We start from the raw sequence: 14,605 nt of genomic DNA, 5'->3' as shown, positions 1-14,605 counted from the left end.
ATATTGCTCTATCTGATGGAGTCAGAAAGTTCTTGTAGAGTTCTTTCATTTCTTTTAAGTCTCAAGTCTCTTTCTTCTTCCATCTGTATAATTTCCAAGTTTCTGTCTTTGATGTCACTGATTCTTTCCTCCATTTGGTCAACTCTACTAAGCTGATCATTTCATTCTTAATTTCTTCTACCGAGTTCTTAATCTCCAGAAATTGTTTGGTTCTTTTTTAAAATTTCAATCTCTTTCGTAAAATGCTCATGTTGTTCTTTGATTGTGTTTCTGAGTTCATTAGACTGCCTTTCTGTGTTTTCATGCATCTCGTTGAGTTTTTTCAGAACTGCAATCTTGAATTCTCTGTCCGTTAAGTCACATATTTCCATATCTTTAAGTTCCTTTTCTGGAGACTTTTCACTTTCTTTCTGAGCCATCTTGTTGCCTTGGTTATTCATGGCAATTACTGATTTATTATTTCTCTTCCTAGACATCTACAGGAGTGGTTTCTGCAACAGGTTGATAGGAAGAGGTCTTTCTTTTGTTTTCCAGTACTTGTTGGTAGAATGTTTTATTTTCTCTCCGACTGCAGCCTTTTGTTTCTCTCACACGGTAGTGCTATGTTTTCTCTGCACTATTCCAGCTTCTCGCACACTGGGGTGATTCCTTGGGAGATGGGCTTCTCCTCTGTTAATAGTTCGCTTGGTCATAGGGCACAGTGTCCGTGTGGGTATGGGGAGAGCTTTTGAAGTTCCAAAGCTCTTCCTGCACCAGATTCAGAGCCCATATGTTTCAGCAATTCTGTTTACTCCTGCAGGGATCCGCCCAGATAGGTGGGGCTAGGGGTAGGGTGAGTTGTGAGAGGTGGCCCAGAGCTTTGGCGGTGACCGCCACCACAGCCGGTCCTGCTTCCACAGCTCCCTCCCCTCTGCCGGAACTAGTTGGGCTGTGAATCTGTGTGCGGTCCACAGTTCTCAGGACAGCAAATATTCTGTTCTTTTGATCTGACACACTGCTACTCTTCCGCTTCTAGCACTGGCCAGGTGGTGGCGGGGCAAGCTCTGGGCAGGTAGGGAGGCGGCAGCTAGTCTCAGTGCCTAAGGTTTCCATTCTCTGCTCACCAGTGAGGGCTTAAACCACCGTTTTCAGCTTTCTTCCCTCAGTCTTTTCTCCGAGGTCTCTGCCATGAGCATTGGATTCAGCCGTGTTATATGCTGTCCCCTCGGCTCTGTGGGCCATAAACGGAGCCCTAGTAGTCCGAAGTCTTCCCTCTCCCACAGCTGCGGTAGTTCTGGGATGCAGAGAGCTCGGAGCACTGAGCTATGTCTGCCTCCTGCGCCTGTGAGGCTCCATCTCCGCACTTCTCCCTTTCCTCCTCCCCTGCTCACGTGATTTTGCCCACCTTTAGGTGAATTCAGTAGTGGGCCTCTTCGTCTTGCCTGTCTGCTGTGCAGGGAATCCTTTGTGGAGTTATTGTTGTAAATTCCAGGGGAGATTTACAGAGGCTCACCTCATGCCTCTGAGCATGAGTAAATATGTGTTGTCATGTACTTATTCAAACCCATATAATGTACACCAAGAGTGAGCCATAATGTAAACCAGGAGCTTTGGGTGATTATGATGCGTCAATATAGGTTCACATCATTTTTATGATGTCTCTGTGTTTATTTTAATAATAGCTTTGTTATAAGGAGAGAATGTGTTACAATGGAATTAACACTGAATGGTGAGAGCCAGAATTGGAAAACGCAGTCTCTGACCCACACTCCGCCATACAATAGTCATTTAACTTTGCACAAATCACTTAACCTGTCTCAACAAGGAGTAGTTACTATGTATTCTGCCAAGCTTACAGGGTTATTACCAAGATACAATAAGATAATAAACTGTGTTTCCCCAAAAATAAGACCTAGCCAGACCATCTGCTCTAATGTGTCTTTTGGAACAAAAATTAATATAAGACCTGGTCTTATTTTATTATAAGACCGGGTATAATATAATACCGGGTATATTATAAGACCGAGTCTTATATAAGACCGGGTCTTATATTAATTTTTGCTCCAAAGGACGCATTAGAGCTGATGGCCCTGGTATGTCTTATTTTTGGGGAAACACAGTCCATGAAAAGTGCTTCAAAATTTATAAAGAGCTTTATAAATGGTATTACTTGAATGATGGATGTACCCTCCAGTTTAAGATAACATTTTCTTTTAAAATGTTAACTTGCAAAAGAAAGAAATTAAAGGGCAACTATTTATGCTATAGAAGAATTACTGAATAAAATCATTACAAAGTCCAGCAAATCAAATTCAATCCAGAGCAATTAAAATATGAGTCAACTGTCAAAAATGTGCTTCACATTAGATTTTTCAAGAAGATATTTATTACATAAAGGAAGGCAGATATTTGAATCAGGGCACAAAATCACAATCACAAACTCATTCCACTGAATGCACTGAGAGAGCCTTCACCTATGTAAAGAAATCAGATGCTGCAACAATAAAAAGATGAGTGATTGCCGGGAGTTGGGGGCCAGGGGAGAGAAAGGAATCAACAGGAGGAGCACGGAGGATTTTGACGGCAGTAAAACTATTTCATATAACATTTAGTGGTAAATACGTGTTGTCATGTACTTGTTCAAACCCATATAATGTACACCAAGAGTGAGCCATAATGTAAACCAGGAGCTTTGGGTGATTATGATGGGTCAATATAGGTTCATAAATTTTAACAAATGTACCCCTGCGGTGGGGGATGTTAATAATGGGGGAGGGTATACATGTGTACAAAAAGGAAATATATGAGAACTCTCTGTACTTTCTGCTCAATTTTGCTGTGAACCTAAAACTGCTCTAAAAAAATAAGGTCAAGTTTTTTAAAAAATCTGATGCTGCAAAGTTTATCTGGCTCCATTTTACAACCTGATACAATGAATGCACCATGCCCCACAGTTGAGGAGGTGAACCAGCACATGTAGGAAATACTAGAGTTCACTCCTGGTTTACAGGAAAACATGTGATTAACCAGGACACAGCAAAATCTGGTATATGTAAGAATTCCTAAATCTGTTTCACAGACCTATTGTTTATAGACATAAAAAGGTATGAAGAAGCAGATGGCACAGCTGCAAGTAGGCTGAGACTTATTCGTAGCACTGGTGACAAAGTCAAATATGAAGTTTCAGGATTCGTTAGGGTAGTCATTAAAATTGTTTTCAAGTTTTCTTAAAGTCAACAAATTATCACAGTATCCAGAAAAACTAAAAAAAAAAAAAAAAAAAAAATCTAGGCAATTTTCCTTTGTCTTGCCAAGCTTATTTACAGACCATTAAAGACAAGACATTACAGCAAGAGTCAGCTACTTTTCTGAAATGGTTTACCAACTTTCTAATCTCTGTTTTTATGTCTTTATATGGGTGAGGATTTTAATCAAAAAGTATCTGGAAAGCAGATCTATTCAAAAAGGTCACAAACACAAACCACCAACTGGAGATTTAAGTAAATTAGCAAACTCTCCCTTTTAAATGTTCATCTCCTGGAGAGACTCCCATAATTATCTGTGAGCTCCATCCCAGCAAAGGAAGGGGCAGTGAGGCTGAAGAGAAAAAAAGAAACAAGGACAGCAGCAGGAGGAAGGACAGAGCAGGTGAAGAACAGACACCAGAAATGTAAAAAGAGGTAAAAGACACCAAAGAGATAAATTTTGCCATCTATCCATTTGCTACCTATTATCCATTTTAACTCATAGCAAGACTGTTAATAGTAGAGAAAAGAAGATTTTGCTGCTACATGTTTTGGAGGCACTATTTTCTTAATGCAAATTTATCAAACAGTATTATATGTAAACCAGAGTAATACAGGGGAACTGAAGAAACTATAGCTTCCTGGTATGTTTCTACTCACTATCGACATAATATGATGGAAAATAAAATGAGTCTCTGCTTCACTCAAGTCTACTAAAAAGAATATTGAACTAGAACTTGAATACTTAGCTCCTAGTCTGGGTTTTTGACTCTCTTGACAAGTGGCTTTATATTAGTCACTAAACTTTTAGCAATGTTCTCAATCACTCAAACAATAAATATTCCTTGAGTGCCTAAAAGTGAGCTATTTTAGTTTCTCAACACTGACTCCTCATTAGAAACACCTGGGAAGACATTTAAAAAAAATAAAACAAGACTCTTGGCCCCTGAGGCTCTGATTTAATTGGTCCTGGGTGGGGCCCAGGCACAGGTTTTTTAAAAACACTCCCTTGAGATTTTAATGTGCAGCCAAGGTGGAGAACCACTGGCCTATATTATCTTATGTATATGTAAGGAGCAGCAAAATAATGCAAAAAGCCCTCCCCACTTCCTTTGAAATTTATCAATTTCCCCTTTTTACCAATTTTGTTTTAACCCAGATTCTCACCACCTCACACTTAGATTAATAAAATAGCTTCCTACCTATTTTTCTTTCCTCCAGTCTCTTCCCAAGCCAATAAACCATTATATGGTTGTCTAATCTGAAACATTATCACACTGAGAGTCATTTTAAGTATAACAGCATGAACAAGAAACTATTTTCATCAAAGGATATGCAATGTACAAGTATATATGTATGTATATGTTTGTGTGTATGTCTTTGTACGTATGTATAATCTCAGACATGCTCCATTTTTCTTCAATTACAGTATACGTACCTTCCTTTATACATAATGGATACTATTCTCTTTAGATACCAAAACATTGCCCCTAAACAGTTCGTGGCTGAAGTTCGTCCAAAAATGGCATATGAGTCCCTCAGATTTCTCATTTAAATTTTGAAGTGTTCCCACAAGGAACATACATTCAACTGGGGAAAAAGAGTAAAATGAAGTGGACTTATCTCAAAAAGTCCTGTGTTACTGTAGACTCTGATAAAGTTTGATGAACAAATGCTTTACCAAGAACAAACATGGTTCTGCGTTCTGTTAATGCTTGCCTCCGAAAACCAACTGAAGGCTTAAAAGCGAAAGATTATAACCACATGATATTCGTATTTATGAAAAATATTATCAAGTACAATATAAACAATATATAATGAGAAGACTGACCAAGTACGTGACTTATTCCCTGCCTTTAAGGAGCTATCCATCTTCTCAGGGACAGTAAGACAAACATAAAAAGAAAATAAAGCCAGCACTAGCAAGTAAGCAGTAAAGACAGTAAGTACCATGGGAATTCAAAGAAACAGGAGTTGGAGACAGCTTCTTGGAAAAGCTGGGTCTTGAACAGGTCGAGAAAAGAAGGAAATCGGAAGCATGTGGATGTCTTTCTACAAAAATGAGGCAGAAATTCAGAAAATATATCTGAGGGACAGGGAGTAGACCTAGTTGTAACAGAGGGTTCTATGCTTTGGGGAAGGTAAGGTTGCAGTAATAAACTGGAGCCAGAAACAGTGAAAGCCCTGAATGCCAAGGTAGGATGCTTAAACTTTGTCCTAGGGAGATCCATTATAGGTTATGAAGAAAAATAAGCAAAACAATATATTCCAATAATGATGCAGTCTGAAACCATTTTTCTTGAAGCCTTTGAAGAACATACCAAGTAGTATAATATCTTGCCAATGTATTCATGAACATGTAAAAGTATTGCTTAGGAAATCTGTTCAGAGTAAAGGAGTAAATACTCAAGCATGCTTTCCAAATACTACAAAATCAGTGATCAATTATGCATTCTTAGTTCTTAGGATAATTCCTAAAAGAATGATTGGGTGGAAGGCTTCAATTTTAGGTTTTCTTCCTCCCCACCCTCCTCCAAACACATACCTTGATTTAAAATCCAGAAACTGCATATACTGAAATAGTGTTATTCTGAAAATAAGAAGCCTTTTATTAACTTCTCATTATGGGTGAATTTACTTACTATATTGTTTCAAACTTACTACATCTATTGAAATAATTTTGTCCATGATTTGTTTCAGCAAAGCAGATGAAAACGGAAATTTAAATAGCAAATTCAAAGATATAAAAAGCAAAAAACCCTTCCGTAACACCAAAACACACCTAAAATAATCAGCATTGGTTTGTAAGGCAGAGGGGAGTGTGTTCGTAACAAAAAAATGCCATCCACAACAAAGAGTCCCAGAGAGTATTTGAAGAACACTACAATAGCCAATTTCTCATCCAAAATGATAAACCATTAACCCACAACTCCACAGAGAAGAGAGTTAATTATGTTTCTCAAAAATGCCCTTAAAATTTCTGGCTATTTCTGCTATAAAAATTAAGACTCTAACATAACTCAAAACAAGGATTGTTGCCCCGGGTAAGGAGACGACACCTAAGTGATTGATGATTTAATTTGACTGCAGCAAATACTAATTTAACCACCACTACCTTCTCAACACCAGGAAAATGAAAAATCTCAGTCTTCAAGGTATACGTGACAAGAAGGCAAGAATATTCTAAAATGATTAAAACACACAAAATAAGAATACAGAAAAACCGTGGCAATATTGCTGCTGTACTATGGAAAGCGATATACCATTCTTGCAGCATGCATGCCTTTAAAGAATATAATATGTATAGATTTTGATTTTATGCACTCTTTTTCCCCCCTCCGGGAAAGATGGGAACATTCAGGAGAGTTGGAAGAAGTGCGTTAAGGAAGGTGTCATTACCTCCCTCCCCACCCCTTACTGCGCAACCTCGCTTTAACAATAATGCTCTTTCACCCCTCACAGCCCACCGGCTTTCCACACATCTTTCAATCCGCATTCCTTCCCCCACTCTCCTATTCCCTTGTCTGCCCCCCACATTCAGAACAGGCAGCTCCGACTTCGTCAGTCTCGCTTGCCCCGCGCACCCGCCCAGAGCAGCAGAGTCCAACAACGCAGCCACGCAGCCACCCACTCACCCACTCCCTCCACCTCCTTGTTCTCAGCCCAGAGTCTCCTCACCACCCCGTGCCCGTCCTGTCACCTGCTTGGGTGGTGTCGGTCAGGTCGTAGCCGCTGCCGGGAAAGTCTCGGAGTTTCCTACCACTGAGACTGAGGATGCCGGAGTTGCCCGCCTCCTCCAGGGCCCGGTCCAGGCTCCTCGCGGTGTGTTGAGGCTGCAGGCTCCCCGGGTTCCACTGCGGCCCGTTAGGGAACGGCTGGCCGAAAAGAGTCGGTACCGGGATGGGCACCACCAGGGTCCCGCCGCCGCCGCCTCCCCCTCCGGCTCCACCACCTCCTCCGGCCGCTCCACTGCCACCGCTACTTCCACCTCCACCACAACCGCCGCCCCCACTGCAACCACCACCTCCCTGACTCGCCGCCATGTTCCTGAGAGAGAGAATAGCCCCCGACAATACTCAGCGTGCGCCGTGAGTGTAGGGAATTCCTAGAACGCATGCGCAGGCTGGGGGCAGCGTGGCGGGGGCGAGGTGGAGGGGGAAGGAACCAGGGGGGCGGGCTTGAAGGAGGTGCTGGGGAGGGAAGAGAGGGTGTTGAAATGTGCAAAACGATTGCTTTAAGAAATGTGTGATCAGAGGAAGGATGCTGAATCCTGGTTCCGCTGCTTTGGGTACCAACATCTTGCGAAGTGACACCAGCTTAACTATACGTCATTAGCGATGTGTACCCCAATCTCTGAGTTGCTTCCCCTTTTTCGTTCTGCGAAACAAAGGGAAATACATTAGATAGGGATGAAAGGGATTCGTTTCAGAATATATTGAAACAGCATTTCGTACTAACAGCCACCTTATTGAAACACCACAAATGCCTCAAGAATCGTTTACCAGTGTTATTACGGAGAGAAATGATTGGGAACACTTGGGGAGGAAAACTGGTGCAGAACTGAGTTTTAAGCATGTCTGAGTTTTGCCATAATTTAGAATTCCAAAATAAGAAAAGGCTTTTTAAATATTGTCAAGACAGCCTCTCGTTTCAGTGTGTGTCTGCATTCTGTTCTATCATTCTTTGAAGTTGTGCCAAAATCTCCAAAATATCTCGAATTTCTTCCCATCAATTTCTTCCCATCATGTCGGTATAGCTGGTGGAAAACTCTTTGATCATGAAACAACCTTAAAATTTATTTTTCAAATACAGGTTTTGGTTTTAGGTGGAATTCTGAAGATTCAACACTGGGAATATGAAACTAATCAATCTTGGATTTTAAGAGTTCAATCTCAGAACCTGAACCCAACCAAATCATTTTCACAAATAGCCAGTAAAGTTACCGAATAAAGCTGTCAACAATCTCATGTTTTAGCAAAACCTCCACAAAAGTTTATCTGCCTATGCCTATCTACCCAAAGCAGCAGAACTCTACTTCGGAAAAAATTTTTATATGTGTATACATTTTATATATATATATATATATATATATATATGTATATTTTATGTGTATATATGTATATATGTTATATATATGTGTATATACACACACGCGCACACACACACACACACACCGTATATGATTTACAACTTGTCTAAATTTCTTTGTGGCCATACAGGTTAATGAAAATGATTATGTTGCAAGAAATTGAAACAGGGCCCGGTTGGGATCCCCGCAAAACAGCCTTGCAATGTCTCTGGCCTCGCCTCTACCTGCCCTAGAGCTTAACAATTGAAAACTCCCTCCTTGCGGTTTGAGCTTGAAATGTCCCCTGTCCAGTTCATTGCTTTAGACAATTACCCGGAAACTTGTGCTTGCTTATGATCACAATACCCCTTGCTTACTGATCACAATACTCCTTGCCTACTGATCACAATCTCTATGGCCTAGGATTCTTTCCAGGTTACTGTCATCACTGCTCCTGGGTTGATGACCACATTGGAGAGCTACATCGCCTGAGGGAAGACTTCATACAGACCCTTGGAACATCACGTGGCCTCTGGAGGAATGTCCAGATTTTCCCTTAAATATCCCAGGCTGGTCTGAGAATGTTAAAGCAGTTTTTGGAGGTGTTAACACACTGCATTCTCAGACCACTGGTGCTCCGATAATAAACTGATAATTAACGCTTATTCTATGACCCAACTCCTGTGTCCGTCTATTGGCTGAGCAACGAGTCCCGGACTCGTTTGGTCTCCAGTTTCAAAATTACATTTGCCATATGCATGACACACAGAAGGAACAAAACTGAAAACCAGACTCTACAATGAATTAGCAAGTGAAATCAAATTATTTAAACCCACTGGTGTCAGAAAGAAATGTTGTACCTTATATCTCATCTTACTTATATCAAAAATCAAATCAAACATTAATTGAGAACTTCCACAATCAAGAGGAGTGAAAAGGGAAACTAAATTCCTTAGAAGAAATATTAGGAAAGGTACTATTTTAATAATTAGCAAATAAGAATTTCTGTGATTATTTAAAACAATGCACTAGACTCCAGGAAAAATGAGCCCTCGGGATCAGGATACCTGTGAGGTGAAAAAGGACATATACAACCAAATTTAAGAACAAAAGTAATGTTCAAAGAATTAAAAGATAGTCTAGGTAAAAAAGCAGGAAAACTAATAAGCTAGGTATACATGAAAATCAGGCAAAATAATACATTTGACAACAATACCAAAGCCATAAGGAGTGTTAAAAGATAAACTAAGGCATATTCAAATGTTTAAGAGTTTATTTCAACATTTATCCATTGGAATTGCACACTGCTAAACTAGAAGTGGTTATGAGCGCTCTGCTGACAGTAACCAGGGCAAAGACATACAGAAAAAGTAAGGAAGCAATGAAAGGACATTATTTGATTGGCTAGAACTTAAAGTATAGTTGGCTGTTCATGATTGGTTGTCCTTAGCATTTTGATTACATAACCTTGAGGCATTTACTACAGGCTTAGATTGTGTTTGGCTTATGTACCATACACCATCAGAGCATTGGAGTCACCTCAGTCTAATGCCCTCCTTGTTTCATCAATTTAACAGTACGTAAAGGATTTAGAAGAAAGAGCATGATATTTAGAAACTTGTTCCATCCCCTTAATTGCCTTTGTAATATTCGGAAAAGTGACTTTTTTTTTTTAACTAAAGTTTATTGGGGGACAATGGTTAGTAAAGTTACATAGCTTTCAAGTGTACAATTCTGTAATACGGCATCTATATATCACATTGTGTGTTCACCACGCAGAGTCAGTTCTCTTTCCATCACCATATATTTGATCCCCTTCACCCTCATCTACCACCCTCTTCCCCCCTTGACCTCTGGTGACCACTAAACTATCGTCTATGTCTATGAGTTTTTCTTTGTTTATTTGTTTCTTTTTTTCTTTAGTTGCTTTCAGTTTTATATTCCACATATCAGTGAAATCATATGGTTCTCAACTTTTTCTGTCTGACTTATTTTGCTTAGCATACAATCTCAAGATCCATCCATGTTGTCACATGGCACTATTTCATCTTTTCTTATGGCAGAATAGTATTCCATTGTGTATATATACCACATCTTCTATAACCAATCATCTATTGAAGGACACTTCGTTTGTTTCCATGTCTTGGCCACCGTAAATAAAGCTGCAATGAACATCGGAACACATATATCTTTATGGATAAATGATTTCAGATTTTTTGGATAGCTACCCAGGAGAGTGATTGCTGGGTCATATGGTAATTCTATTCTTAATTTTATGAGGAACCTCAACACTGCCTTCCCTAGCAGCTGCACCAATCTACATTCCCATCAACGGTGTGTGAGGGTTCCTTTTTCTCCACAGTCTCTCCAACAGTTATTATTTGTTTTGTTGATGACACCCATTCTAGCTGGTGTGAGGTGATATCTCATTGTGGTTTTTATTTGCATTTCTCTAATTATTGGTGATGTTGAGCATCTTTTCATATGTGTATTGGTCTGTCCTCTTTGGAGAAATGTCTCTTCAGGACCTCTGCCCATTTTTTAATTGGATTGCTTGTTTTTTTGTTGAGTTGTATGAGTTCCTTATGTATTTTGGATATTAGCTCCTTATCGGGGGCGTTGTTTGCAAATATCTTCTCCCATTCAGTTTATTGCCTCTTTATTTTGTCGATGGTTTCTTTTGCTCTGCAGAAGCTTTTTAGTTGGATATAGTCCCATTCATTTATTTTAGCTTTTACTTACCCTTGCCTTTGAAGTCAAATTCATAAAATGCTCTTTGAACCCAAGGTCCCTAAGTTTAGTACCTATGTTTTCTTCTATGCATTTTATTGTTTCAGGTCTTATGTTTAGGTCTTTGATCCATTTTGAGTTAATTTTGGTACACGGTGACAGATAGCATTCTAGTTTCATTCTTTTTCACATGGCTTTCCAATTCTCCCAGCTCCATTTATTGAAGAGTCTGTCTTTTCTCCATTGTATGTTTTTGGCTTCTTTTCAGAAAGTATCTGTCTATATTTATATGGGTTTATTTCTGGGTTTTCAATTCCATTCCATTGGTCTGTGTGTGTGTTTTACTGCCAGTACAGTACTGTTTTGATTATTGTTGCCCTGTGTACAAGCTGAAGTCAGGGAGTGTGATACCTCCAGCATTATTCTTTTTTCTTAGGATAGTTTTGGCTATTTGGGGTCTTTTGTGATTCCATACAAATCTGATGATTTTTCGTTCTATTTCTTTAAAAAATGCCATTGAGATTTTGATGGGGATTGCATTAAATCTGTATATTGCTTTGGGTAATATGGCCATTTTAACTATGTCGATTCTTCCGATCCATGACCTTGGAATATCTTTCCATTTCTTTGTGTTTTCTTCAATTTCTTTTTAAAATGTCTTATAGTTTTCAGTATATAGATCTTTCACATCCTTGGTTAAGTTTATTACTACGTATTTTATTCTTTTTGTTGCAATTGCAAAAGGAATTGTTTGTTTTTTTCATTTCTTTTTCTGAGATTTCATTGTTAGTGTATAGGAACACAATGGATTTTTGTACATTGATTTTGTAGCCGGCAACTTTACTGTATTTGTTTATGGTTTCTAATAGCTTTTTGGTGGAGTCTTTAGGGTTTTGTATATATAGCATCATGTCATCTGCAAAGAGTGACAATTTAACTTCTTCATTCCCAATTTGGATGCCTTTTATTTCTTTGTCTTGCCTGATTGCTCTGGCGAGGACTTCCAATACTATGTTGAAAAGCAGCAGTGATAGGGGACAGTCCTGAATGTGGAGCAAAGGGCTTCAGTTTTTCACCATTAATTATGATATTACTTTGGTGCAAAAGTAATTGCTGTTTAAAAGGTTAAAAATAAGTGCATGAACCGCAATTACGTTTGTACCAACCTAATATTAGTTGAGGACTTGTCATATATGGCCTTTATTATATTAAGGTATGGAAAAGTGACTTTAAATCTCAGTTTCCTCATAGGTAACTGAGGAAAATAATAATAATAACAATAATAATAATAATAATAATAATAATACCATGTTTCCCCGAAAATAAGCCCCAGTTAGGATCGTCATCCAGACGGACGTATCTAGTACGTTATGACAATGTTCCAGAAGATGACATGACTGTATTTGAATAAATATAGATTGTTGTACATGAAAAAATAAGATATCCCCTGAAAATATGCCCTAATGCGTCTTTTGGAGCAAAATTAATATAAGACCCGGTCTTATTTTGGGGGAAACATGATAATTAGTGCTTACTATTTACTAAGAACTAATCTGACTGCTTTACATATTAACTCATTCAATCCTCATAAAAATCCTATAAAATAAGTACTATTATTCTTCCATTTCATGGATGAGGAATACTAGTATATACTTCATATACGATTGTTGTAACAATAAATGAAATCACAAATATAAAGGGATGCCACAATATCTGGCATTCATTCATTCATTTAGTAAATATTTATTGAGTAATTACTCTGTGCCAGGAGCTAGTAGATGTTCAATAAATGTTAGTCTCTTTATTTACTACATCCCTGCCCCTCAAGAAAATAGTAAAATAATAAAGAATATACAAAATGGAGGAAGCCAAAGGAAAAATCAGTTAATTCTCTGATAACTGCAGGTAAATAAATAACGTCATTTATTGCACGAATTTTTTTATTTCAGCCTATACTAGAGGATATTTTACAATGATTACCACTTCAATGTTATTCCTGATATGGACACGTTAGTAATTGGTTAAATTACAGTCAATACTCAGAATTACAAGCCAAACTTACAAAATGAATGTTGATAAATCATGAGGCCTAGATGACATATATTAAAATTATAGAAGGAAAACAAAATATACAGCCTCCATTAAATAAAGCACTGGCAGACTACAAATGTAGTTTGTATTCAGAAGAACTCTAGAGGGGACTTCTGAAATTCCAGGCCAGTTTATAGTTACCACTATTCCAATCACTTTGGTAGTTACCCAACATTTATAAATAATGTAGAGGAAGAAAGGCATAGTTCAAAGCTCCAAATTCTTCTCTTATAGATCAAGATTACTGGGGTAGACTACAGGATGTTCTTACCTGTCTATTATATAAATAAATGAAAAGTGAGGTATGTTTTATCTCAGGATCTAGAACAAGGCAATGACCTTGGGGATTAAATAGACCGAACTCTAATATGAATTTTTCTTTAATCCTAATCAGGATTCAGGAAAGGGACATGGAAGTTTCTGCAGTTTGTTCCCTGAAAACATCAGCTCAATTAAATACTAAATTCTGGGGGGGGGGGGGGAATGAAATGTTGGGTATCATCAAGACATATCAGAAACCCTAAAAAAATATTAATTTACACCACACTGAACTGTTCCACAGCTGCCACTAGAATGAGATGTGCAGTTCTGCTCACTCCAGTTCTCAGCATAAGTGCTGAATTAAACAAAGTCCTCAGTAGTACAATTAAAATGATAGAGAAATGGGGGAAGGGGAAGCTGACTTGGCCTTCATCTCTCTAGTAACTTCATCTTCAGTCTCTTCCAAAATCCCTGTTCTGGCATGGGAACTTCAGAGGACTCTACATTAAGTTATTTTAGCATAATTTGTAGCACACTATATGTGACAGCCTTGATTCTCCTTCCCTTTTTTGTCCTCAGTTCTACCTCTACAGATAATCCTTTGCACTGCTTTGACTAATCCTAACGAACTCATTAATCCTAAAGTTAATATGTATTAACACAAAAGGGATTTGGACAAATGTATGAATGATCACTATTACTTAAAAATAGCGATTACATATCTAATCTTTAATGTTGATGTCAACAAGCACTATTATGTTCTATCTTGGTTAGAATTCTGCCATGTCACTTACAAGATACGCGATGGACAAGTCATTTAACTTCTCAAAGTCTCAGATTTCTCATCTATAAACCTGAGATCATAACATTATTAGCTATCTCATAGGATTGTAGTGAGGATTACATGAGATAATTATACAAAACACCTAGCATATTATAATGCTTATTATTACTTGTTTCTAGGTTTACTTTGCCTATAGAACAATGAGCTGAGTGAACTATGAATTATCAGCATATCGATTTTTAAATTCCTCTGCACTATTGTGCCTCCAGTGCTAATAGATATTTTCCTCTGTGCTATTGTTGAAGTTACATTCTTATTAACTTTCCCCAAGTTTCTGCCTCTCCTAACTTTTGTATTTTCACTCTGATCCAATCACCTAATTTCAATTCCTGTGTACTGTCTCTAATGCAATCCCAGATTTTGACCTCTATGTTTCTAGCCTGTTTA

At 38.3% G+C, this 14,605-nt stretch overlaps 1 protein-coding gene across 2 annotated transcripts in view; it reads right to left on the bottom strand.

Moving 5' to 3' along the window:
• Nucleotides 1-7,267, bottom strand: part of LRCH2 (leucine rich repeats and calponin homology domain containing 2) — a 169,814-nt gene extending 162,547 nt beyond the window's left edge. For both annotated transcript variants that reach the window (XM_033112466.1, XM_033112553.1), the window contains exon 1: nucleotides 6,925-7,267. In XM_033112466.1, the coding sequence (XP_032968357.1) occupies nucleotides 6,925-7,267 (343 nt within the window). The remainder of the gene's footprint in view (nucleotides 1-6,924) is intronic.
• Between the last annotated feature and the right edge of the window lie 7,338 nt (nucleotides 7,268-14,605).

Source organism: Rhinolophus ferrumequinum, chromosome X, assembly GCF_004115265.2.
Source record: "Rhinolophus ferrumequinum isolate MPI-CBG mRhiFer1 chromosome X, mRhiFer1_v1.p, whole genome shotgun sequence".
NCBI classification, from domain to species: Eukaryota; Metazoa; Chordata; class Mammalia; order Chiroptera; family Rhinolophidae; genus Rhinolophus; species Rhinolophus ferrumequinum.
The sequence above is the reverse complement of the archived record's forward strand: the minus strand, read 5'-3'. Positions and strand labels throughout refer to the sequence as shown.